Raw genomic sequence first — 27,825 nt, forward strand, 5'->3', positions numbered from 1 at the left:
TGTCCCTTTGGGCTTCATTTTTTTTCTGTCTCATTAAAAACATTTAATTCAGCTAAGGTCCCCTTTCATCCACTGCCCCATCATTACACTGCAAAGAAATTCCCAATTGGAATGCATTTTGTAGTTAGACTATATAGAGGTTTTTAGATAGCAAAGGGTGATGTACGGGTGAGAAGCAGGGCTTTGATAGGTTAGAATTAAAACATCCTTCAGACACACAAGGCTTGTCACTAGTCATACAATCTTGGGCAAGTCATTTAATCCCTGAGAACCTCATTTCCTCTTTAATATGGGAGTGATCATCCTGCTCATAGTTCTATAGGAAAGGAAATTACCCAAGGATAGGATACTGCCCTGAGTAGCCTTAGAAAGTTGAAGTCTCAGAGAACTCCATCATTTATATCTGTTTACAGTGATTCAGGAACCCATTGGGAACTTCCTCACTGAACCCCAGGAGATGATCTGTCCAGATCTATGCTGGGTAGGCCCTTTGGAGTGAAGCTGCTGTGCACAAGGAGTAAGGGGAGCCCTTCCCTTCTCTTCTAAGCAGGTGAGAGCAAGACTGTGAAATTAGTCTGGGGACAGGAATCCGGCCTGCTAAAGGATGTGGGGACATGGGATGAAACGGAGTATTACTGGATGGGTTATTTTTCAAATGGGGATAAAAATACAGAAATGCAAGGAGGAGCTCTGGACCCTGAGGAGCAGAATTTTGGGATGATATCAAAGGGTGATGAAGTGGGGCTCAAATTTGGTTGTCATGAAATTTAGATTTCAGTTCCAGCTCTCCTCTAAGTTCCAGTTTCCCCATTGGCATATTTGGTTATGAGGCCAAGTAGCCTGGGAGGTCCCTCCTAGCTCTTACATTCTGAGAAGCTGTGACTAGTGGGACTGGTCAGTTTCTTAGGGAATTTAGGCCCTTGGATGGCCATATTGAGATAGAATTGACAGGATACAAATATACTATCATGGTGTTTATTAGACAATCTGAAGCACAAAAGGATGAACAGGCAGAGGAGGTAATGTTCAGTGGACTCACTTCTCACCCTCCTGGTAAGTACTCCAAATATTGGATAGAATTTTGAAATTGTTGAACATTGCAAATTAAGCAATGTTTACTGAGCTTTCTTCATGTCAGGTGATGTATGGTATCCACAGACAAATATCATGAGCCCTGCTCTCTTGTGACTTAGTGTTTAATGTGTACATGTGAATATGAGGGGCATAGACATACACATGAGCAATTCTAGCATAAAGCCCAGTTTATATTGTATATCTGTTATGGTCAGGGTTTTTTTAAGTGTAGAAATTTTTATATAGTCAAATATATCAGCTTTTGTATTGTGGATACAGCCTTTATTTTATGCTTGAATCCTAAAGGCTTGTCTTTACCTAAGGTCAAGTACTCCCTTGATATTTTCTTGTTATTGTTGTTATTTTGTGTTTTTTTTCTTCCAATTTTCATATTTTACCCATCTGTCTTTTGAATATATTTTCATGTATTTCCTCTCATTCCTTCCCTACATTGCAGTTAATGACCAAGGACCATGTGACCAGTACTCAGAGGGACAGATGACACGAGTGAATTAAAGGAATACAGCTTCTCTGGGTAAAGACACTTTTGCTCTTGCTCTTTGTGGGAAAAGGACTCTGCCCTTTGCAAGTTCCTCACAGCCTGAAATGGATGGTTTTCTTGGGATCAGAAAACTTACCTACCAGTCTCAGAGATTAATAAGTAGAAAATCTGTTCTGTCTTCTTGGGCTTTATTCATTTACTGGCTGCCCCAAACTGAGTTTATGTGCACAGTTACCTAAATACCCATAGTGTCCTACTAGCCCAATGGCCTCATCTTCTCCTCTTACTGCTTCTCCAGTAAAGCCCGCACCTCTCTCATGCCTGGAGGTTCTTCCAGGACTTCTGAAGGAGTTTTCCATTCAGCTGGGCAAAGGGCAGCTTGTAGTTAGGTTTCCTTTTGATCAAACTCTCTTTAGAGTGACCCTCCTTGATCTCCTGTCTAGTCCTGCTTCTTACTGGGGTCCTGCAGAAACACCCTGGACCTTCTCATAGTGTATCCCTGTGCATTGCTTTTCCCCTACCTGCCCCTTCTAACCCAATCCCTAGCTTGTAAGATTATACATTTCCATGACTTTCTCTGTTTTCTGTCTTATTCTCAAATTTGCATCCTTGACATTTTTCCATTTCTTCTCCTTTTGTCTAAAGTGTTTTCCCGTTTCCCAATCTTGCTTGGCAACACTACCATTCTTTTTTTAGATGTTGATGGACCTTTATTTTTATTCATTTATTTTTATGCAGTGCTGAGAATCGAACCCAGTGTCTCACACATGCTACGCAAGTGCTCTACCACTGAGCTACAACCCCAGCCCCCAGTACTACCATTCTTGATACATCAGATGACCTTAGATTGTTTCCATCAGTCATCCTCTGTATCCAATCTGATGTATGTGGATGCTTTCTTGGAATAGCTGGATTTCATTGTCCTCTGCCCTGTCACAATCTTCCTTGTTGTCTCATTCATAGTTCATTCATTCAACAAACATTTATTGAGCACCTACAAAGTGCTAGATCCTGCTAGATGATACAGTGGTCATCCATATCACATTTCTAAACATTTTTCCTAATTCATTTCTCTTCCTCCATTCTTCTTTCCCCCCTTTAAGCCATCTAGGCTAATCTTCCTAGAATATTCTTTTCCTATTTTCACTTTTCGAGAGAGTGATACAAAGTTTATTATCCAAACTGGGATGCTTTAGTGAGTTAAAGAGAGGCACTATTAAATATGATATTGGGATAGCAGTTATAAACCAGCACCGTTCTGGGAAAACCAAAATATATGATCACTCTACTCTTAGGCTACATGTCTTGGACTCTTTCCTTTTTATTTCTCTCAGTTTACTTCCTGTGGAATACCTCAGCTGCCTGTCTCCTCTGCTTTCCGCTTAATAAAGCTGAGAGAAACATGAATGTTTTCAGAGGTAGCAGAGAGGAAGGAAATATGAGCCTTAGGGGAAATGAATGGTAAAACTTAAAAAACTGAATTTATAAGTAAGAAAGACGAGAGTAACAGGAGAGGAGAAAAACAAGATAGAAAAACAGAATATAAAATGGGGGAAGAAAATTAAGAGTAGATTTCATTCTTTGTTTTAGAACTTGTTTCTCATTGACCATCAAATTATATCTCTCTCTATATATATATGTATATATATATATATATATATATACATATATATATATACCTATATCTATATATCTATATATATATATATTTTTTTTTTGTCTTGCAGTTTTAGTGTTGTGACTGGATTCACTTCAGGCAACTTGATTCTTTCATATATTCATTTTGTTGATTGAGCAACAAAAGAATTTTGAGTGCAGACTAAGTTCTTATATCTGTTCTAGACCCTAGGAAATACACTTGTAAACAAAACAAAATCCCTGCCAGAATTGGTGGCACACACCTGTAATCCTAGCAACTCAGAAGGCTGAGACAGAAGGATCCTGTGTTCAAAGCCAGCCTCTGCAATTTAGCAAGGCCCTAAACAACTCAGTGAGACCCCGCCTCTAAATAAAACACAAAAAAAGGCTGGGGATGTGCCTCAGTGGTTGAATTCCCCTGAGTTCAATTCCAGTATATATATATTTTAAAAAAGCTTCCAAAACAAAATCCCTGCCAGCATGAAGTGTATGCTATAGTGTAATTTCCCACTTATTTGTGAGTACACCAACCCTGTGCCACCTTCCTTTTGAGAAAAAATAATTCCTGTTTCTCTTCTGAAGCTCAACTAAAGTTCTGCCTTTTGAAGACCTTTCTCCTAGCATTCTAAGTCCCAGTAATTGCTCCTCCCTTCCCCTTCATCTCCCACTTGGGTAATTTGTAAATTTGTAATTTACTTTCTTATTGTTTTATTATACTACTCCATTGAGAGCTTCTTAGAGGTAAATATATTTTATGCTTATATTACCTTACTCCAGCCACCACCATTATTTTGTTAAAATTCTGGAGGCTAGAAGTCTGAAATCAGTCAATTTGGTTTCTGTTGAGGGGTCACATCCTGGTTTGTGAATGGCCACTTTCTGTGTTGTTCACATGGCCTTTGCTCATCCGAATACAGGAGAGCGAGTGCTCACTTTGGTGTTTCTTCTTATAATTTATGACACTGATTCTTTTGGATAAGTGACCATCCTTATGACCTCATTTAACCATAATTATCTCCTTAGAGGCCCAATCTCCAAATATGGTAACATTGCAGGGATCAGGGCTCCAACTTAGGAATTTTAAAAACACAAACATTCAGTTCATAACAATGTTTCTTTACATTTTCTTTGGATTAGACTCAGAACAGTGATGGGTACAGAATAGGGTGCTAAATAATTATTAATTTAAGAAATGTATGAAGAAAAGGTAAATTTTAGAGAAGCTTAGAAATGGAAAAGAAGCTGGGTATGATGGCGTATGCCTGTAATTCAGGAACTCGAGAGGCTGAGGTCGGGGATGGCAGATTCGAGGCTAGCGTCAGCCACTTAGCAAGACCCTATCTCAAAAAAAAGCGGGGTGTGCTGGGCTTTTAGTTCAGTAGTAAGAATGCCCCTGGGTTCCATCCCCAGTACTGCAAGGGAATTAAAAAACAAAAAACAAAACAAAACAAAAAAACCCTTGTCTTGGGCCCTCTTGGTTGTCGTGTCTCCTACTCTCTCCCTTTGCCATACTTACATTCTTAACATGCAAGGTCCTATCAGAGTTCCTCTGTCATATTGTAACTAATCTTCTTTCCCAGTTTAGCCTCTCAGATTCATCCAGTAGACCAATCTGCCAGTGTGGTAAATGGTGAAAAGCAGACACATAAAACTAGCATATTTTTTCTGGCTCTAGCTACAGATCAGCCCCTATAAAGTAGGCTGTGATGTGACTAGGATTCAGTATTGAAAGAATGTATTAACATTTATCAAAATAGGACTTAAATCCAGAGACCTAGACTGGAGCCTAGTACCTGGACCTAGAGCAAAAGATGAAATCTTAGTTATATCCTAAGACAGAATTTCAGTTGCTAAGAGCTGGGGATGTGGCTCAGTGTTGGAACACTTGCCTAACATATACAAGGCCTTGGGTTTGATCCCCAGTGCCACACACACACACTCACACACACAAAAGAGTCCCAGTCACTATCCTATAAAATAAATTTTGAGTGCCTATTGTATGCCCACCAGTATATCACTAGTACTTAGGAAATATGTCAGCAAGGACTAAAAATCAAAGTGATCTGACAATTAATCATTTCAGTTACTGAACTAAGGATCTTTCATTTTACTTTTTCTGGGTACCAGATTATACTTGAGCCTGTCATTAGGAGTTAAATGGCTACAGTTCTGAAAGTGAAGCAAGAGGAAAACAGGATTCATTTTGTACTAGTTATTGCCAAGAGGAGCTCATGATTTTCCAGAACCCTTTAACTTGGTCTTTATGTCTAAGTTTTCTCATCTTTTTGATTAGTTCCTCTGCCTTTGAATACTTACCCTTCCAAGTAAGACCCTGTGATCTGTGATCTACCACATCTTACTGTCCTTAGCACAAAGAACAGGTGACATGTAGGATTTCTGTTTTTCCCATCAGATGCTGAAATTGGGACTGAGGAGGTGTTGATTCCAAAGCATCAATCCAGGAAAATTAGAACTGAATTGTACTCTCAAGAGAATTTCACATAGGTGTTGCCAATAAATTCAAAATTTCAAAAGCTCCTCTGAAGGAAAAGAGAAGACTAGCAAGGCTGTTGGAATGTTCCAAGCAATAGAAAATGAAGAGAAAGACAAGAAACTTCAAACATAAGGCAGTTAAAGACAGTAAAACATTCATAGAAGTGAGTGATCAAGAATCTGAAAAAGATGGTAGTCAATGCTATGACTCGGCAACACATGACAGAGTTCAGGCTGAAAAGAGACAATATGTATGTACTGAGTGTGGGAAAGCCTTTAGTCAGAGTGCCAACCTTACAGTGCATGAGCGGATCCATACAGGGGAGAAACCCTATAAGTGTAAGGAGTGTGGGAAAGCCTTCAGTCATAGCTCCAACCTTGTGGTTCATCGGAGAATCCACACTGGACTAAAGCCTTATACTTGTAGTGAATGTGGGAAATCTTTCAGTGGTAAGTCACACCTCATTCGGCACCAGGGAATCCACAGTGGGGAAAAGACGTTTGAATGTAAGGAGTGTGGGAAAGCTTTTAGTCGGAGTTCAGGGCTTATTTCACACCACAGAGTTCACACTGGGGAGAAGCCCTACACTTGTATTGAGTGTGGGAAAGCCTTTAGCCGCAGTTCAAACCTTACACAACATCAGAGAATGCACAAAGGAAAAAAAATTTACAAGTGCAAGGAGTGCGGGAAAACTTGTGGTTCTAATACAAAGATTATGGACCATCAGAGAATTCACACGGGGGAGAAACCCTACGAATGTGATGAATGTGGAAAAGCTTTCATCTTAAGGAAGACCCTTAATGAACATCAGAGACTTCATCGAAGAGAGAAGCCTTACAAATGTAATGAGTGTGGGAAAGCATTTACTTCTAATCGAAACCTTATTGATCATCAGAGAGTCCACACTGGAGAGAAACCCTATAAATGTAATGAGTGTGGGAAAACCTTCAGGCAGACTTCTCAAGTTATTCTACATTTGAGAACCCACACTAAAGAGAAACCCTATAAGTGTAGTGAGTGTGGGAAAGCCTATCGTTACAGCTCACAACTTATTCAACATCAGAGAAAACATAATGAAGAGAAAGAAACCTTGTAAATAACAAACATTGGCAGTAATATAGCTAAATGCTTCTAAAAAACAATTTTCAGTGTTAATTTTAACTCTATTTCTAAGAATCCATATAGGGAAAATAATAATAGACAAAGGTTAACAAAAGGGATATTCATGCTAGCATCATACATAAATGTATGAGAGGGAGAGAGACCTCAGTTTTCAATAGGATGGGGTTAAATGAATGCTGCTCTATCTATATGATGGTTCTGCAGCCACTGTAAACATAATAGCCCTAGAATATGTGATGTCATGGGGAAATGATTTGGATAAAATAGAAAAGCTGGACATGGTGGCACATGCCTGTAATCCCAGTGACTCAGGGGCTGAGGCAGGAGGATCACAAGTTTGAGGCCAGCCTTAGCAATGAGGCAAAGCCTAAGCAACTTAAAGAGACTGTCTCAAAATAAAAAAAATAAAAAGGGCTAAAGATGTTGCTCAGTGGTTAAGCACCCCTGGGTTTAACCTCTAGTAAGGAAAAAAAAAAAGAAAAATTTCAATGAAATATCAAAAATTTTAAAACCTTAAAGCAAACTAAAATGTTATCTCTATGTGATAGAATTGTAGATTATTTCTATTTTCTTTTGTATACTTTTCTATGCTTTCTAGATTTTCTACAATGAAAATGCTCTACTTTTATATTTAGGGAAAAAAGTATAGTATTTTTTAAATGCAGTAAATCCATGCTCATTTTCACTCAACTGTTCTGGGAAAGGCGCATAGTATACAGTCTAAAGTCTCAGAATTACGTCTTAATACTGGCATTTAGCTGTAGTGGAACCATAAGTGAGTCAATTCCTTCTACAGGTGATTTCCTGGTAGTAAAATTATAGTTTGTCTTTTGCAGTTTTAAGATAAATTGACTATAGAGTTGTCGGCAAAGTGTGTGATCGCTGTTAGGTGAAAAGAACAGGAAAATATTTAGGGCGTCTTACTTTCCCTCAGTAGTGGAAGGATCTGCAGATGATGAAGAACTATATAGGCTCCATCTTTCCAATATGTGTCTGGGCAAATAGAAAAACATGTTCCTTTATGAAATTGAATCAATCCTAGGCTCAAAAACTATAAAGAGTTCCAGGAATCATTACATAATAAAAGTAGTGAAAGACTGCCTTCACATCTTATATAGAGCTTAGTAGGTGATCTGTGTTCTAATATCAAGTCTGCCAAGTATTCACTTGTCAATTTTAGACAAGTAAATTTAAACGCTCAGACTTTTCTGTAAAAAGGGAATAATTCTCTGCCTCACAGGATTGCTGTGAAGATTAAATAAAATGGTGCATGTGATGGATGACAAGCCTGATACATGGTAAATAATAATAGCCCAAGAGTAGGCTATTGTAGTGGTATACAAGTATTATAGCAATGTTTTGAAACACTTGACAGAACTTTTGCCAAAGGTAACAGTAGGTTTTCAGGTAATGAACAGAATACCAAGTGTAAAAACTTAAGAGGAAGTCTAGTAGTAAGCAGTTCTGAGTTTGGTTTGGCAACTCAACAAACTTTCAATTTAACACCATGATTTTTAGCCATATTGACTCATTTTTCATAATCTTGGTTGCTGCAAGTTTCTTTTCTTCATACAACTCTTATAAAGCTAGGAATTGGGGTTTCTTTCTTTTATCATTGAGAAAAATCTTCCTCAGAAGCAGGGAGGGAAGAATGCTGAGTAGTCAGTACTACAGACGCATGCTCACCAGCTTTCTCTGCCTTCTTTATGGCCAACGCTTTAAGAAGGCCTATACCCATTTTCAACCAGTATTCAAAATGTTTTTAAGTCCTATTCAAAATGCATCCGGCAACAGTTAGATCTCTCCATTCTTTTTTTTTTTTCCTGCCATAGTGGGGGAGCAGCCCTGGGGATTGAACCCAGGGATGCTTTCCCACTGAGCTCCATCCCTACTCCTTTTTATTTGGAGACAGGTATTGCAAAGTTGCTGAGAGTCTTGTTAAATTGCTGAGACTGACATTAAACTTGCGATCCTCCTGCCTCCGCCTTCCGAGTCACTGAGATTCTGGCATGCACCACCATCATGCCCTGAATCTCCACATTCCTTTTCTTTGTATATAGTAAGTTCCGAAGCCCATTGTCATTTGTCTTATACATAGTGATTCATTGTTTTAGGAATTATTAATGATTTGTTATCTTATTCAATCCAACATTTTGTACAAGAAAATTTGTGAGGTTAGGTGACAAGCTAATTAGTGCTTGGAGCCAGGATTTAAGCCGAGATCTGACTTTGAAGTCCATAATTTCTTCATTATACCAAAGTGCCTCTGCCATGGTGATTCTGTGTATGAGTGGGGTTCTCCGGGGCATCCACCTCTATGAAAGGTGGTTGTATCTGGACAATTATTTGACATTGGTTTCATAAGGAAGATGCTATTTTTTTCTGAGATGTATGGCCCATCTCTACCTCATAATTTAGTTTTAAAGGGATATATATATGTACACACACTCATATATATATCTTCCTTGCAGTTACTGGAAAGAAAGAAGTGAAGAGTGTGAAAGGTGTATATTTGTGTAAAACAGGATTGTTTGGCTTTGTCCTGATTTTTGGATAGTGGTTTTTACACAATTTTGTGACATAATAGTCCTCTTTGCATAGTCAAAGCAGGTTTGTGCAGCATGGAACAGATTTGCTGCATTCAGGAGCATTCATTGCTGAGCAGCTATTCTTTGATCATGATGTCATCATTTTCCCATTGCTATGTCGTATTATCTAGAATTCAGATAGGCTTTCTTTTACATCAAGAAAGACTCTGTGATCTTTAAGATTAAATAGAGTAAATAGAGTATCCTTCTAGGATGGATATCATGTTATCCAATATCCAGGATCTGAATACAAAAGATCACTTTCTTGGCCCAGGAATGTTAGGAACATAGTCCCTTGAAACCCTTACTGTCAGCTCTTGCCTTGGAGTTTAAACCTGCAGCTAGGACCATTCTTAAACTCCTCTCATAATATCCTCTGAATTCAGGGGCTATTTCTGAGTGTGTTTTCTTCACATTGTTCCAGTGGAACCTGGCTATTCCCTAGGGCAATGCTTCCTCTGAAGTCCCTCAATTACTAGTTTTTGTCTCCCTCAAGCCGTGTACCTCTCTGTACTGCCATTTCTTTCCTATTCTCCATCAGAAACACTGCCCTCTTGAAATGTACATCATGACAGTACTGTGTATTATCGGTCCTTGTTTTTGTCATCTGCTGGCTTCCTGTGTTGTCACCTTATCTCATGGTTTTAGTTCCCCGAATTTTCCTGAGGCATATGAAGAGGTACTATTTTTAGCCACTATATCCTGATTATGTAGAACTGCTCTCTGTGGAATAAAAATGTGTGCTTTCTTAGATGAGAGGAAGATGTGAAATCTCATTTAATACAATTATAGGGAAACACATAAAGAAACCTGCTTAGAAAAATGTTATTTCCCTGGATTTAGAGGTTTCTTTCATAGATGGTGTATACTATGTTATGTCTTACTTGGTAGAAAATTGAAACCAAAACTTGATTTAGTTGAGTAATTGTATTGTATGTAAATTCCATAAGACTGAATTTTATTGCAGGTCTATAGCTTCAGTGACAGACTTCCTTTTTTAATTTTTCCATCCAGTGTAAATAAAAGGATGCTCATATTATTAAATGGTTTTTAGTTACCAGACTGGTTTTAGTCACTTCTAATATCATTAAACTGGAGTCATAAAACTGTTTTTGCAGGAAATAATGATAATTCTTCCAATAAACTTCTGCTATTCTTACATTACTGGCCTTTTCTTTTCTATCTTCTTTCAGAGTAGGAAGAAAACAATTCAATCTGCTTTTCTTCAAGGAGCTGACTTTTTAGAATAAAGTGATTCTGACTTCCTTCTATATGAAGCTTGTTATTTTCATATTCATATAAATCAGAGCTCTATAGCCGTTTGATGGGTAGAGTGGTGAAGGGACAGATAGATGAGGATGGAGGGAACACGAGGCTAAGAGAACAATCCTATAAAATGAGCCCACCGTGCTGATCCCTACACACACACACACACACGTGGGTTTTCCAGCTCTGAAGCCCCCTTCTCTTCAGAGAAGTCAGTCGCTATCACTTTCTTAAATACAACTTGCTTTCTATGCTTGCCTCAGCATTTCTCAGGTTTTTCATCTTCAACACTGGGGAACAAGGATCCATTCCTGACCCAAGATGGGTATCAGACATTTATTCACAGCTGTACAAAAAATTAAAGGGTAGAAGAACTGTCCATGTAATAGAGCAAAAAGGGCATATTCTTTAAATAGCAAGCAAAATCTACTTTTAATATCTGTCAAAGAATTCTAGTGTTTGAAAATATTCCCTTTCTGTGTTGTAACTTGATCCATTGTTTTTCCAAAACCCTAAAGCAAGAAAGGGCCTCAGTTAACATTTTCTTTACTATACCTTTTAAGAAAAAATTTTTTTAACCCACCACTTTTGGGCCTCTCCAGAGCAGAGTGTATTCAATAGTTATAACTTATATGAAAAATCCAGTTGGTGTGAACTCCAGTAGCAACCTCCCTGCTTTCTACCCCACATCAGATTGTCAAACATTTAGATGGATTCCTTGTGAACAGGGCATATTAATGAAGGTTTTCATTCACATTGACTGAGTTCTCTAAAACCCAACCATGGCTAAAACATTCAGGAGGTTGAAGACAGTCTTCACACTGGTTTTCCTGACTTTTCTCCCCATCTGCGTCTTGCCTTCCAATCCTGAGTGGTTTGCTTGCTTCAATATGCCTACATATGTTGGTGGAAAGAGCACTTTCCTTGAATTTCAATAACTTGCTAGTTATTAGGCAGAAAATTATGAAACACTTTCAGTGTCATTAAAGCTGTGACAATATTATCTATTTCAAAGGACTCATGTAGGAAGTAAATGAAATGTGAAAGAGGGTGACCCACAAGTTATGTTTATATTCTTTTAGTGATATCCCAGTTCTGGTTTGAACTTTAGCTTCATTCAATTTAAATGTTCTGCATTTGCCGGCCATATACAACTGAAAAGTGTGTGTGTGTGTGTGTGTGTGTGTGTGTGTGTCTGTCTGTCTCAGGGTGGAGATGCAGGACGTGCAGTAGGCTAATTTTTGGGACCAGCAATAGACATCTTTCAAGGGTCAAACATCTTGTGATTCCTTGAGGTATCCCCAGCCTCGTAACAGAAAATTGGCCCACAGACCAACAATCTGAAGACCCATAGGCCTAGGAGCTCCGCCCCTCCTCGCCTCCTCTGGGGAAAACCAGGGACCATAGAGACGTGGCTTCATAGAGAGTCGGCGATTGGGGTGGTGAGCAACCGGAAGTCGGGATGTCCCGGGCTCGGCCATTATTTTGGGACTGGTTCGGTGCCGCGTTGGGTTCTAGTGTCATCTCCTAGCGGCCTGCCACCGAGGCGACAGTACCCAGGGCTAGACTGCGAGAGGAACCCTGGTGAGCGGGGTGGGGGTCGGGGCCGGTGGGCATGCGCGGAGGGAGGTTCGCGCCCTTGCCGGCCCTCCGGGGCGCTGACCCTCATCGCAGACGCTCCTCAGCTGGATGTCGGGTCAACGCCGGGGTCAGCGCCGTGGCCTGGCTTGGGCACACGGCCGGCGCGGGAGAGGTGTTGACGATCGGACCTGGGTCTGTACGTGGTGGAGTCAAACAGGACAGCTGCCTCAATAGCCAGGTTCCCCAGCTCAGGCCCTTCTGCTCTTGCTCAGTCTTCTCTGAGGCTGCTGCTCATTAACAATTTGAAACTTCCCTAGAGCAGTGGCCGGCCACTGCTGGAGACGCTTTTGTTTTGATTTTTAGGCTGGACCAGTTGCCATCTTTTACTTTTTTAATATATCGGTATTGGAAGAGCGGAACCATGTATACTGCTGTTCTTTCAGAGAACACACATACTAAGACTGTAAACTCAGAATACATGCTGACTGCAGAGAAAAACAAAAAGTCACTGCCAACCTGTCAGTGACTATATATGGCCATTGCTTTTCTCTTTTTGCAGCTTGCCAGATTAAAGTTTTATCATGGATTCATGTTTGGAAACCATTGTTTTAGAACAGCTGTTGTTTGGGTTTCATAAGTAGATGGAATTATTTTGGACTTCGGAGTTGGGTTCCTGGATTCACAATTTGCTCCCAAACTTAACTGAGAGGACTTGTGTGAATCCTCTGTATCTTTTATTTGTAATTTCTGCTTCATAAACCTTTTGTGAAAAGCAATGGAAATCTGTGTTTAAAATATATTATTTTTATTGGTAAAGTACATGTGGATAGAGTACTGATAACTTACTGTAGGAAATTATTTAACATTCTTTTAAAAGACTCCATTCCATCACTCTTACATTGATCACCAAACACTGCTAAGTTTTCTCAATTGTTTTATCCCTGCTGCTGTTGCTTTTAGAATTTAATCATTTGTTTAGACTGTTGCAAAAACCTAATTGGCCTTCCTGATATATGAACCTCCCTCCCCCATCATTCCTCCCTTATCAATTCCTGACTCCATATAAGACTCCCTTCAGGGCCCAGAGTGGGAAAAGTCTGTGTAACCATGGCATAAAACCCAGAAGCAATAAAAAGAAAAGATTAGTTGCATGGCAAAAACATGATAAGTAAAGTCACATGATCTGTGACAAAGTTGCAAAGACACAATTTGCAATTCCCATAGTAAGCAAATAAATGATTTTCCTATGATACAAAGAGTACACAAATTAACAAGGTCCAGCACTCACTAGAATCATGGGCAAAATATGTGAATAGTTAACAAAATGACTCTTCACTCAAGGTGCCAGTTAAAAATTTGGCAGAGATCCCAATCTTTGACAGTCACATTGGTGAGAGAGTGAGGAAGCAGGCATTCCCTCACAGTTCATGCTGTGAATTGTAAATTGTGATTTGGTACAATCCTTATGAGGCCTAATGATAAGATCAGAATTTAAAATGCACACAACTTTGGACACAGTAATCCTGCTTCATGTAATTTTTCTATGTGTGCCTTCACACGTACAAATTCATGTATGCCCAGGGTTATTAATGATAATATTATTGGTATTAGGAAAAAATTAAAAACTGCCTAAATGTCCCATAAGTGGATAAATAAATTATAGTGCATCTACAAAAACAAGGGGGAGGGGATATGTATGGACAGGAAAATTGAGAAAAGGAAAACAGCACATTATTCATGGTATTCTACCATTGTGAAAACAGGGAAATACAAAACCTTATGTGTATATGTGGATACACAAATAACTAGAAAAACTACATAAAAAACTAACAGGGAGAGGGAAATAACACAGCATGTGTTTTGTAATTTTAAACCAAGTAAATGTTTAACCAAGTAAATTTGTTATGTTTTTAAGAATAAAAGGGGAAAATGCGGGATAAATTCTAATAGTTGCCCATTGCTCATAGGACATGATCTCTCCTTACTCTGCCTCTCAATACCTGTAATCTTTTTTTCCTGCTCTATACCTGTAATCTTTTTTTTAAGTTTATTTTTTAGTTATAGTTGGACACAATACCTTTATTTTATTTTTTTTATGTGGTGCTGAGGATCGAACCCAGGGCCTCGCATGTGCTAGGCGAGTGCTCTACAGCTGAGATCAACCCCAGTCTATATCTGTAATCTTGCCTCTGAAGTTTACTTTACTCTTCTGGTTTGCAAAGCCCATTTCTTTCTTTCTTTCTTTTTAAAATTTTTTTGTATCTTTTTTCCTCTTCTTTCTTTCTTTCTTCCACCTCTCTCTTTTTTGTGTGTTTGTGTGTGGTTCTGGGGATCAAATCCAGAGCTTCATCAAATATATGCTGGGTAAGCACTGCAAAGTCCATTTCTTCCTTTTTTTTTTTTTTTTGCTGGTACTAATGATTGAATCCATGGCCTCACACATGCTAGGCAAGTGCTCTACCACTAAGCTATTCCTAAGCCCTTTAAAAATTTTTATTTTGACACATTTGCCAGGTTGGCCTTGAACTAGGCAATCCTCCTGCACCAGCTTCCCCAGTAGCTGGGATTACAGGCATGTGGTACAATGCTCAGCTCTGGAAAACCCATTTTTAATAGAGGGATATGTGCTGTTACTCCTTGATTTTGAAAATGCAGTATCTTTCTTCCTGGAATGGCTTCCCTGATTTTTTTTTTCATTAAAGTCCAATCTAAAATTACCTTTCACAAATACTTTCTGTCTTTATTCTATTAGTTGTATTTACATATTTAATTAAAATTGTGTTTATATTTCTGCCTCCCTTGTTTAGTTATTTTTAAATGTCTCTGTTAAATGAAATCAATGAAAATGATTCATATGTCACTGATGGTGAACTGTTATCACTTTAAAAGATTAAAAACATTTGTATCTAGAAATTTTTCCTGAAGAAATAATCAGCTATGAAACCCAAAATTCATCAGCAAGGATACTCTTTGTAGCTTTATTTGTAATAGGGGAGAATTACAAATAATCTTAAATATCTAGTGATCAGGGAACTACTTAAATATGATTGTGCTCATACAGCTCTCAAAGCAACCAGCAATACTTAATGTCTTTTTCACAACATACTGTGCAAGAAAAGCAAGTTATAGAGTAATATAGTCAGATCCAGTCTTGTGATACAAATTGGTGCATTGAAAAAGGATATACTCCAGAACAATAGCAATTATTATTTTCGGGTTTCTTTTTTTTGCATGTTTCCCAGTTTTACAAACTTTCTGTTTTATAATCAGAAAAATAAATAATAGTTTTAAAGATCAGGTGACTTCTAGAGAGCAGTAAGCCTAAGTTCTATATAATGAAACTTTATTCAAAGTTATCCAAATATTTTAACAGAATAAATGACTGTCAGATAATTAATTAGATAGTACATACAGCAAACTATACAGAAATCAATTCAGCCTTTTTTGTTAATTGAATTTTATAATTTTTTTTCCATTATAAGAGTTAAAATCATGATTACTTGTTGACTGTATAACATAGGAAGGAGTGCTCATTATAGAAAGATAACTAACATTTGAATCTATGTATCAGGTATTGTTCAAAACTTGAAATGAGGGCTGGGTATGTCTCAGTGATAAAGTGTTTCTCTGGCTTCTGTCTCCAGTATCACCAGAGAGAGAGACAGGGAGGGAGGGAGAAAGGGAGGGAAGGAAGTGGAGAGAGAGAGAGAGAGCTCGTGAGAAAGAGCGTAATATTAGGGAATGAAATTGATCAAATTATGTTATCTGCATGTATGAGTATGCCACAGTGAAACCTACTATTCTGTCCAATTATGCACCAAAAAACAACTTGAAATGTATTTAGACATCATATTCTCACAACAACCCTGCTGTAAAGTAGGAACAGCTATTATCCCTGTGTTACAAGTCAAGAAACTAAGGCTTGGGCTGGGGTTGTAGCTCAGTGGTAGAGCACTTGCCTAGCACATGTGAGGCACTGGGTTCAATCCTCAGCACTGAATAAAGACAAATAAAGGTATTGTGTTCATCTACTACTAAAAAATATTTTTAAATTTTTTAAAAGAAACTAAGGTTTAGGAGTGAGGTAATGTGTTCAGATTACAGAAATATCTAAAAAGCCCATATCAGATTACAGAAGTATCTAAAAAGATATTACAGAAATATCTAAAAATCTAAAATGGTAAATAGTTTATTGTAATTAAATGGAAGAGCTCTTATGAATAAAAACCAAAGGAATTCCATGTGTTTGGTTTCAGGAGTATTGTGTCCTCTGGCCTTAGGCAGAGGGTTTCTATTAGAAGAAGCACTCTCTGGAGCCTAGACACTTGCTTACAGGATTCTGTTTATTACTGGGAATTGACGGGGTCTGGAAAACTTGGTTGTTTCTGTGGGCTAACTTTAACAATGATTTTTTGAGGTCTTATAGATGATGTTCTCCAAGTTCTAAGGAAGAAATCAAGCAAGAATTAAGGGGACGTGGAGAGGAACCTTTCTAAAAAGGCAACAATGACGAGAGAAAATTGGGCCCACAATGCTCTGAGACAAGAGGGTCTTGTGAAAGGGAAGGATGATACCTGGAAATGGGGAACCAGCTTCCAAGGGAGCAGCTCCTCTGTTTGGGAGACCTCTCACATGCACTTTAGACAGTTACGTTACCATGAGACATCTGGACCCCAGGAGGCTCTGAGCCGGCTCCGAGAGCTCTGTCGCCGGTGGCTGAGGCCAGAAGCACGCACCAAGGCTCAGATCCTAGAGCTGCTGGTGCTGGAGCAGTTCCTGAGCATCCTGCCTGGGGAGATTCGGACCTGGGTGCAGCTCCATCGTCCTGGCAGTGGCGAGGAGGCTGTGGCCCTGGTAGAGGAGCTGCAGAAAGACCTTGATGGACCAGCACTAAAAGTGAGAAAGGCTGGGAGTAGGGAGTGAATGGAGGGAAGAAAAGAATTGAGGTGGGGCTGGTGGGTGACCCTGTAATTTTCATTAATAATTAGCAACTTAATGCAAATAAAAGCAGGTTCATATGCTATTCAGATTACAGAACATATTTGCAGAGAAGTGGATTTATGATTGAGGTTTTTGGGCCCAATTCAATCAAAACAAAAGCATTGTTTCCACTTTGCCACCCTAGATGAAACCTGCTCATGCTGAGTCTAGTTGAACACCTTGAAGAAGATGATAGTTATAAGTATTCCCCTAAACAGAAGTATATGAGCATATGTGCTATTTCTATAATTCTGATTGAAATGGTGTAAAAGCTTGGAGCATAAAAGGCATAGGCAGAATGAAGCTTTCCAGATCTAACCAAACCTCCCCTTGTGTCCCCCTTACTGGGAATTCTGCAAGACAAGGGGTTAGGTTGAGATATTTGTTTCTGATAAGATTTTACATTCTTGACCTTTAGATTGGGACTTTTAAGATAGCCTCTCGTGTGTATAAGTTTTTTTTTCTATAAATCTGTAGCCCACTAAAAATATTTTTGTGAAGAAGTCTGAACCATAACTCAAACTTGGCATTGGCCACAAGGATAGGCTTATTTGTTTTAATCATAAAAATGAAGAAGTTTAGAGCTTATATCTTCACAAATTATTAACCCATCCTTTTTCATTTGAGAGACAAGAAAAGTGAAACAGAAAAAGATTCTGTGGATTGCCTTAGGTCAGACATTGAGCTAGCAGCAAAGCTAAGTATCTAGCTGCCTACTCCAATGTTACTTGTGTTGGAGCAGGAAGGGATAAGTAAAGGGGTAAATAAATAGAAGAGATGTGATTGAATCCAATTCTGATAAAAAATTAGGTCTGAAGCTAAATCCATGCTCTTAATTACTGCTTGTTACTTCCATTCCCTCCTTAACCCACACCCAGGTCTGGCTTCTGTTGCCACCGTTCTGTACAGTCTCCTGTGGGAGAGGTCACCAGTGCCGTGAGGGGGCTAGAGGGCAGCTCCATTGTTCTCAATGCAAAGCTTTACTGCTGGTTTGATGCTCCATATTTGAGGTGGGTCTTTGTGATCTCACAGTTCTAGATTGAGGGCAGAAAGAGGTCCATAAAGGTTAGGTGAGTCCCTTTTCTAGAGATACAAGAAGAGCCGGCTTATTTTATTTTGCTTTTTTCAGGGTCCATTCCTTGTCCAGGACCAGGACATTCTCCAGGAGGGGTTGAGTGCTCCAGGAACAGCATTTGTTCCTGCATCTCCCAGCAGCCACTTATCAGCTGAAATTCATCTGAATCCTCTTTCTGACAGAGTGGTGTTCAACCTCCAGGATCCTCCACATGGTACTCATTTTTCTAGAACCCTTTGTGTGGCTCATCTCCCTACTTCCAGAATGTCTCTCTGGATGATGCTAATGCTGAGTTTGGTTGAACACTGTAAAGAGGAGAATATTTTTAAGTGTTTCCTAAACAGAATTCCTACCCTGTAAGGGAATTCCTTATAGTGACAGTCTCTTTCTGCTGTTCTGATGGTTCTCTCTCTTGTCCCTTCCTAGGTTCTTCTGACTTGTATCCATTCTTATTGCTATAATTCTGTTTTTCCAGCCCTGGACATGAGAGTCACTCAGAAAAGGGTTGTAGGTCATTTTGTAGACATCATTGCTTAGACTTGGAGTTCTAGATCATTCTGGTTTTTATTTATTTATTTTATTTTTTTTGTTTGTTTCTTTTGTGGTGCTGGGGATTGAACCCAGGGCCTCATGCATGCCAGGCAAGCACTTTACCACTGGGCTGTATCCCCACCCCTCTGGATCATTCTGAATTCCTAATTTGTAGAAGATAGTAGACGGGTAGTAAGCCAAAACAGCAATATTCTTACATGCAGTTTGTTCTTTCTCAGATTCTCCTGCCCCTGAGGCTTCTGCCCTATCCCAGGAAGAGAACCCAAGAAATCAATTAATGGCACTTATGCTCCTAACTGCCCAGCCCCAGGTAAGGTTTGCATCCTCTTTCCTTCTTGTCTGAACTGCGTTAATTGTTGCTGAAGGGTCCTCTCTCATCCTGGTGCTGGAGTGTCCCATCATTTCCCATATCCAAATCAAGGTCCATGCTTTTGGAAAACCGACCTTGAGGGGTCGCTTTATGTCTCCCTGATATCCATGGCTCTCCTCATGACCTGACAATGTATTTCTTCCCCAGAAGTGAAAGGAACCTTTTGATAGGGGAGCTCCTAAACATTGGAATCTACTCATACCCGTAACACAAACCTGTTATTTCAGGAGTTGGTAATGTTTGAGGAGGTGTCTGTATGCTTCACTTCAGAGGAATGGGCATGTCTGGGCCCAATTCAGAGAGCCTTGTACTGGGATGTTATGCTGGAGAATTATGGAAATGTGACCTCTCTAGGTAAGGACATCTTCCCATAATTCTTACCTTTATCTTATCTGTTTTGATTATAAAAGTAGTTTATGCTTATTTAAGAAAACAGACTATTAGTCCAGCAGCTGGGGAAGCTGAGACAGCAGGATCACAAGTTCAGCAGCTGGGGAAGCTGAGACAGCAGGATCAGCAAAAGCGAGACACTAAACTACTCAGTGAGACCTTGTCTCTCAATAAAATATAAAATAGGGCTGGGGATGTGACTCAGTGGCCAAGTGCCCTAAGTTCAATCTCTGGTACCCCTGTAAAAAAAACAAAAAGAAAACAGACTATTAGAAAGAATATTCACTTCAACCTCATTATTTGCAGACAACTGCTGTCAACATTTTGATATATCCCATGTGTTTTTTCCTATGTGTTTAGAGGGTTTTTAAATATGTTGTTCAGTGTATATTGAAAAAAAATACACACACACACACACGTACATACATTTATAGCTTTCTTTCTTTGCAGTCACTATATTGGCTACATAATTTGTACCATAATTTAAATTTAGCCATTTTCTTATTTTTTTTCATATTTTGGATAATTGCTGTCATAATCCTCTTCTCTGTGGCTAAAACCTTTCTTTATTCCTCCTTATTTTTTTATAAGTACAACTGTTGGGCCTATGTGATTGGTTTGCTTTAAGGCTTTTGCTTCATACTACCAAATTGCTTTCCATAGTGACCCATACCCTCTCTACTCTTCTCCACAGTTCTTACAAATACTCCTTTTATTCTGCTCTCATTTGTACTTAGTAATCCAATTGTTTTAAACTGTTGCTATTTTTTTAAGGTTAAAAAATATAAAGTAGATTTCTTTAATTAGTAATAAAATAAAAATATTTAAAAACTTTTTTGCTGGGTGCAGTGATACATATCTATAGTGCTAACTACTTGGGAGACAGAGCCAAGAGGATCGTTTGAGATCAGCCTAGGTAACAGAGAAATCCTGACTTGAAAGAAAAAAAATTCAGCCATTTGTGCTTCCAACAAACTTTAAAAACATGTATCTTGTGGTGTTCCTGTGAAAATGATAGGATTCTGCCCACAAATAATTTATCATGGTTTGGGAGATGATTATAGAAAGAATAAACAATACAAGGCAGAATAAAATAATTGGTGCAATAGTGACATAAATCTGATATGTGGAAATTCAGAAGATAGAGCAACCAAACTCATTCCTGGAGACCAGGAAAGGCCATAAAGGAGGTAGCATTTGAGGTGTTACTGGAAAAGTAGGACTGTACAGAGAAGTAGACATTGAGAACTGAGAATCAGCCACACAATTGAATTTTGACTGGAATATACATTATCTGTAGTACTAGTTTAAATGGCTGCATAATATTTCATTATCTGTGATCATGCTTTACATTGACGGTTTTATTCTGAGTATTTCCATTCAGGAACCTTACATACCCTTTCATTTTTTCTGTACTGCATTTTTCTCTGTGTTTCAGGCATATTTTAAAATCACATTTGTCTGGATATTATATACTTCTAGTGATATTTATTCTTTAGAATTAGTCTTCTCTAATTTTCTAATTGACTTCATTTGCATATAGAAAGTGCTGATGTTTTGTATATTAATTTTGTATCTAGCAGCCTTATTATTTTATTGTCCATAGTAACTTATACTGTGTACTTTTACACTTATGAAAACATATTTTTTAAAAAAAAATATTTTTGAGTTTTAGATGGGCACAATATCTTTATTTATTTATCTTTATGTGGTGCTGAGGATCAAACCCAGTACCTCACATATGCTAGACAAGTGTGCTACCGCTGAGCTACAACTCCAGCCCTGAAAACATTCTTTTTTGGGTGGTGGTACCGGAGATTGAACTCAGAGGTGTTGCATTTCTAACAACTAAAACAGTCAAGGTCACTCCAAGTGAACTAGGCTGCATGAAATAATCACACAAGAGACAGAGATACCTTTTTCTTTGGGTCCTATGATGGCTCCAAGGGGAGAAGCCATTCAAATGAGGCAATGGGTCAGGTTTCAGGGGGTTGAGTCTAGCATCTTGATGTCTGCTGTCAGCAAGCTGACTGAACATCTAGAAAGGCCACACCCAAAGGCAGAGCAAGAGAAGGGGACACACAAAGGGAGCTTCCATGGAACATTCTATCCTAAACAGGGCAAAGGGGTAGTATTACAAAAGAATAGGTGAGTGTAGCTCAACCCCATGGGTGACATGCCTTCCACAGAGCTACACCCCTAACTCCTAGATGGATACTTTCTTCGCTCCAGTATTGGGAATCAAGGCCAGGGTCTCACACTTTCTAGACACTCACTCTATCACTAGAAACATGGTTTTAAGAAACTTGAAGATCCTATTCTCACAAATTTAGGAACCTTAACATTTGTGTTTTAATTTCTTTTACCAGAATGGGAGACCATGACTGAAAATGAGGAGGTGACATCAAAGCCAAATATTTCTCAAAGAGCAGATGCTCAGAAAGGAATATCAAAAAGACTTCAAGGCAGTGTTTCCCAGGTCCCTGGTTTTGAGGAAGAATGTGAATGGCAAGTTTTGGAAAGTCAGTGGGGAAATGAAACAGGAGAAAGGGTAGATGCAATGAAAAAAGGTTCCCTGTGTGAACAAGACAAGAAGAAAAGGACTTTACCAGAAAAACGGGGCCAGAAGTGGAAGGAATTTGGAGAAAGCTTGACTTTAGGTTCAGCTGTTTCTGAAAGTTTAATAGGTACTGAGGGAAAGAAGTACTATAAGTGTGACATATGTTGTAAACATTTAAATAAAATTTCACATCTCATAAACCATCGGAGAATCCATACTGGTGAGAAACCTCATAAATGTAAGGAGTGTGGAAAGGGCTTTATTCAGCGCTCAAGCCTTCTAATGCACCTTCGAAACCATTCTGGGGAGAAACCATATAAATGTAATGAATGTGGGAAAGCATTCTCTCAAAGTGCTTACCTTTTAAACCATCAGAGGATCCACACTGGGGAGAAACCTTATAAATGTAAGGAATGTGGAAAGGGCTTCTATAGGCATTCAGGCCTCATTATACATCTAAGACGCCATTCAGGGGAGAGACCTTACAAATGTAATGAGTGTGGGAAAGTTTTCTCTCAAAACGCTTACCTCATTGACCACCAGAGGCTCCATAAAGGAGAAGAACCTTATAAATGTAATAAATGCCAGAAAGCTTTCATTCTGAAGAAGAGCCTCATTCTGCACCAGAGAATTCACTCTGGGGAAAAACCCTATAAATGTGATGAATGTGGAAAAACCTTTGCTCAGACCACCTACCTTGTCGACCATCAGCGACTCCACAGTGCAGAGAACCCTTACAAGTGTAAAGAATGTGGGAAAGTTTTCATTCGAAGTAAAAGCCTCCTTTTACATCAGCGAGTCCACACAGAAAAGAAAACCTTTGGTTGTAAAAAGTGTGGGAAAATTTTTAGTTCTAAGTCAAACCTCATTGACCACAAGCGGATGCACAGCAGAGAGAAACCTTACAAATGCACTGAATGTGGGAAAGCCTTCACTCAGAGTGCTTACCTTTTTGATCATCAGAGACTCCACAATGGAGAGAAGCCCTATGAATGTAATGAATGTGGAAAAGTTTTTATTCTGAAGAAGAGCCTCATATTACATCAAAGGTTCCACACTGGAGAGAATCTCTATGAATGTAAAGACTGTGGTAAGGTCTTTGGTTCTAACAGGAATCTCATTGACCATGAGAGACTCCACAATGGGGAGAAGCCATATGAATGTCGAGAGTGTGGGAAAACCTTTATTATGAGCAAGAGTTTCATGGTCCACCAGAAACTTCATACACAGGAGAAAGCCTACAAATGTGAGGATTGTGGGAAGGCTTTCAGTTACAATTCAAGCCTGCTCGTACATCGAAGAATCCACACTGGAGAAAAGCCTTTTGAATGTAGTGAGTGTGGAAGAGCTTTCAGTTCCAACAGAAACCTCATTGAACATAAGAGAATCCACAGTGGTGAAAAACCCTATGAGTGTAATGAGTGTGGCAAGTGCTTCATCTTGAAAAAAAGCCTCATTGGACATCAGAGGATTCACACAAGGGAAAAGTCTTATAAATGCAATGACTGTGGGAAAGTCTTTAGTTACCGCTCAAACCTGATAGCCCATCAGAGAATCCACACTGGTGAGAAGCCCTATGCATGTAATGAGTGTGGGAAAGGCTTCACCTACAACAGAAATCTTATTGAACATCAAAGAATTCACAGTGGGGAAAAAACATATGAATGTCATATCTGTAGAAAAGTTCTTACCTCTAGTAGAAATCTTATGGTACATCAAAGAATACACACTGGAGAGAAACCTTATAAATGTAATGAGTGTGGAAAAGACTTTAGTCAGAATAAAAACCTTGTTGTACATCAGAGAATGCATACTGGAGAGAAGCCTTATGAGTGTGAGAAATGTAGGAAATCTTTTACCTCCAAGAGGAATTTAGTTGGTCACCAGAGAATCCACACAGGGGAGAAACCCTATGGGTGTAATGATTGTAGCAAAGTTTTTAGACAAAGAAAAAACCTCACTGTACATCAGAAAGTTCATACAGAGGAAAAACCCTGTGAATGTGGTGAGGCTGAAAAGGAATTTTCTCAGACTTCAAAACTTCATTTTCAACAAAAAGTCCATACTGTGGAGGAATTCTCTTGGCTAAAAAAATGCCAGTGAGTCTAAGATAGAGATTCAAAAAATATAGTGGAGATCTGGCATTGTGGCTAAGTGGTAGAGTACTGCCTTGCATGTACAACCCCCAGCACTGCAAAAAAGAAAAAAAAAATTAGTGTCATTCGTAAAATGGAATAGAATCCTATTTAACCCTTAGATGAATGATACATAGTTTCTATAAGAAAAAAATCATGACCATTTCTTATGGACAAGTGAAAGAAAGTTAATCTAGACCTTCAAGTGTAGAAAAACATAATCCAAATTCTAGTTCAAGGATACTGTATTCCAGATCATTTATTATGACCTTGGAAATAGATCTTGGAGCAATTGAAGACAGAAGAAACTGGATTTGGGTCTTATAAGAGATAATGGTGCAGTTGTAAGTGTTAGCAAAAGTGTCTTTATTAAAGTGGACATTGTTTCTGAAAATATGTATATTATACAGTTTAAAGATAGCATCTCTGCTGCAGAATGTCTGTATAGACAGTAAAATCCAGACACTGAGATGTGGAATTCAGTGGGCAAGAGATACCTGGCTCATCCTTAAGACTAGATGTAAAATTAGAAGAGCTAGGTTTGGATTCTCTTTCCCTTACTATGTTAATGTTAAGCCCACCTCTAAGCATCAGAATGCCTACCTCACAGGGTTGTTGTGAGGAGTAAGTGAAAGGATGTTTGTGAAACCATTTTACAATAAAGTTAGATGAGAGAGAGAGGTATGGCCAGAGTCTAGGACATGGCATAATCTAAGTTTGTTCATTAAGTCAATATTAGAATGAAGAGGATTCCATGAACCTCAAAGATAGTCATTTTTATGAGGGGAAGTATGACGGATAGCTAACTTTGGGATTTAGTACTCTAAAGACTTTTGAAAAATACAATTTTAAAATGTCTACTTTGTTTTTATGGAAAATATATTATGGCCAGCCATTAACAGTGATGCCGAGGAAAGCTATTTGTTTTTTGATCTTTGAATATGGAACTTAATAGAATATCAAAATTGAAGGACAGTCCTATGTTGCTTTTTCTTTTTATTGGGAGAAATACATAACCCCATTAGCTGAGCTGATGATCCTTGCCACAGCCATTTTCCATTGTAGTCAATATTTAATTATTGCTGTCATGTGATAGATAGTCACTTACAAAAAGACTTTCTGTCCCAGCACTTAATTTACTATCTAAATTTTTACACAGCCAAGCCTTCAAGTTCTGATTAAGCCAATGTAGAATCCACTTCTAGGCAGCCACTGCCCTTTACTCCCTGTGAACCAGTTGTTCATTCAGCTCATGCCCTATTGTACATTTATTTGGGTTAATTCATTCTGTATTCCTATATTTTATCTTCTAATTCTCCAAATTCCAGTTTTGCAGGTAGAATGTAAATGTATATCAGGATGGTGTTTTCTAATACAAGCAATATCAAAGTGGTATGTTGATTATGACATGTTATTAATTCAACCCCAAAGCTCCTTTGAGGGCTGGTTCCTCATTATACTGAAATGTATACTGAAAACTGGAAGGGCACCCATAATTTGAACTCTTTAAGATCTGGATGAGTCAGGTTCTGCCACTTGCCTTGGACAAATCACTTCTTGGAGACATGATTTCCTCATCTGTCAAACAGGAGGAAAAATATCTACCTCACAAAGTTGTTATGAGGTAATGAGTATGAAAATTCTTCCTATTAATGCTATAGAAGAATCACCATAGCTTATATAATAATTGCAAAAGGACATATTTTAACAAAGGAGAGAGCTAGCATTTACCTTGTAACCAAGTAAAAATACAATATAGCAAACTGAGCCCATATGATGTGCCTCCTCTTGTAGTGTAATAAGCCAAAAGATCTTTAGGCTGATTTTAATCAAGTTTCTTAAACCTAATTGGCAGTTTGTAGGAAATACAGAAAGCATAGGGATGATATAAAAGATGCCATAAGAAACAGAAAATTTCAGAACATGGGATATTAGAAAATTGCCCTGGATTCTTCAAAAAGTCATGATATAAAGGAAAGAAGAGTGATCATTAATGAAGCTGTCCATAAAGGGAAAACCCCTCACAACTTTGAGGACTAGGATTAAGGAAAGAACTTGCAGATGTCATCAAAAGCATGTTTTGTTAAAGGGGAAAATGATCAATCGGACCTCATCAAAATTAAGATAACTTTTCTCTACAAAGATACTTTTAAGAGGATGAAAAGACACTACAGACTGGGAGAGAACCATTTGCAAATCACATATCCATCAAAGGATTTGTATCTAGACTACATAAAGAACTCTGAAAACTTATTGATAAAAAAAAATTAGAAATGCACAAGATACCAACAGACATTTCACTGTAGATGGCAGATAAGTAAATGAAAAGATATTCGACATTATCCATTAGGGAAATGTAAATTAAAATCTTGAGATACTTCTATGCACCTATCAGAATTAGCTAACTTTTTAAAATAAAGTGATTACACCAGTTCTGACAAGGATGCCGAGAAACTGGATTTCATGCATTGCTGGAAATGCAAAATGGCACAATCACTTTGGAAAACAGTTTGGCAGTTTCTTATAAAACCAAACATGCACTTAACTATATGCCTCAGTAATTCCATTCCCTAGCATTTGTCCCAGGAAATAAAAGCTTATGTTCACAAAGACTTGTACATAATGTTCATACAATCTGTATTAATATTCAAAACCTTTAGGTATCAGGTGGTTAAAATAAACTATGGTATGTCTATACCATGGAGTACTTAGTACTTGGCAATAAGACAGATTACCTACAGCTTGTCACAACTAGAATGGATTTCTAGGGAATCCCACATATTAGGGATGGTGTGAGGGAGAGGATTGGGATGTAACTATAAAAAGGGTAGCACCAGGGAGGTTGGTGATGGAATAGTTGTGTAATAGTGGCAATTATACAAATCTCATGCAATACAATGACAAACACATAGGCACACACTACCAATATATGCTTGCCGATTTTGACATTCTAGTTACATAAGATGTAACCATTGGGGGGAACTCTTTGCAACTTCCTGTGGAATTGTCATTTTAACATAAAATATGAATACACAAAAGAGCCATAACTAAAATACAGTGTTGTGAAACTGAATTGGAAAAAAAAAAAAAAAAAAAACCTTTGAAATGTGTTTCAGTACATTAGGAGAAATTTGAATCCTGACTGTATATCAAGTGGTTTTAGAATATTACTGTTTTCTTACGTGTGATGATGGTGGTGTTAGTTTGGGGAATATTCTTAAGGGATGCATGCTATTTGGAATGAAGCGCTTTGATGTTTACAGCTTTCTGAAAAGATAACCTTAAATAGAGATAAGGCAAACATAGCATAATGTTAATTGTTGAGCCCAGATGGAGGATACGGGTATTCTTTATATCATTCTCAACTTTTCTGTACCGTTTGATATTTTCAAAATAAAATGTTTTGGGGAAAATTATCCGGTATTTCTAGATTAATCTTTAAGCATCAGACTCCCGGGTGCCATCCTTGCACGAGCCACTTGCCCATCCTGGGAAGGT

The 27,825-nt window shown here is 38.4% G+C and overlaps 2 protein-coding genes across 6 annotated transcripts in view; both read left to right on the plus strand.

Annotated features, from left to right (window-relative positions):
• The window catches only part of Znf660 (zinc finger protein 660), a 31,367-nt gene extending 20,790 nt beyond the window's left edge, over nucleotides 1-10,577 (plus strand). Inside the window, exons 1-3 of one of the 2 annotated variants that reach the window (XM_046437023.2) lie at nucleotides 490-550; nucleotides 1,532-1,609; nucleotides 5,628-10,577. In XM_046437023.2, the coding sequence (XP_046292979.1) occupies nucleotides 5,809-6,804 (996 nt within the window). In that variant the 5' untranslated portion in view covers nucleotides 490-550; nucleotides 1,532-1,609; nucleotides 5,628-5,808 and the 3' untranslated portion in view covers nucleotides 6,805-10,577. Of the gene's footprint in view, nucleotides 1-489; nucleotides 551-1,531; nucleotides 1,610-5,627 lie in introns of those variants that run through there. The other variant, XM_046437024.2, reaches the window with a different exon arrangement.
• On the plus strand, nucleotides 508-27,801 carry Znf197 (zinc finger protein 197). 4 transcript variants are annotated; one of them, XM_058576766.1, is made up of 7 exons: nucleotides 508-550; nucleotides 1,532-1,609; nucleotides 16,692-17,161; nucleotides 18,375-18,534; nucleotides 19,091-19,182; nucleotides 19,470-19,596; nucleotides 22,002-27,798. In XM_058576766.1, the coding sequence occupies exons 3-7, from the start codon at nucleotides 16,772-16,774 to the stop codon at nucleotides 24,293-24,295; spliced, it is 3,063 nt and encodes a 1,020-aa protein (XP_058432749.1). In that variant the 5' UTR covers nucleotides 508-550; nucleotides 1,532-1,609; nucleotides 16,692-16,771; the 3' UTR covers nucleotides 24,296-27,798. The 4 variants fall into 4 exon arrangements, with proteins under 4 accessions (XP_058432749.1, XP_046292970.1, XP_046292971.1 ...); XM_046437014.2 differs by lacking the exons at nucleotides 508-550; nucleotides 1,532-1,609 and adding an exon at nucleotides 12,100-12,268 and having other exon boundaries at nucleotides 16,683-17,161; XM_046437015.2 differs by lacking the exons at nucleotides 508-550; nucleotides 1,532-1,609 and adding an exon at nucleotides 12,100-12,268.
• Nucleotides 27,802-27,825: the final 24 nt, after the last annotated feature.

Source organism: Marmota monax, unplaced genomic scaffold (assembly GCF_021218885.2).
Source record: "Marmota monax isolate L192 unplaced genomic scaffold, Marmota_monax_Labrador192_F-V1.1 WCK01_AAM20220418_F8-fsc00021, whole genome shotgun sequence".
NCBI classification, from domain to species: Eukaryota; Metazoa; Chordata; class Mammalia; order Rodentia; family Sciuridae; genus Marmota; species Marmota monax.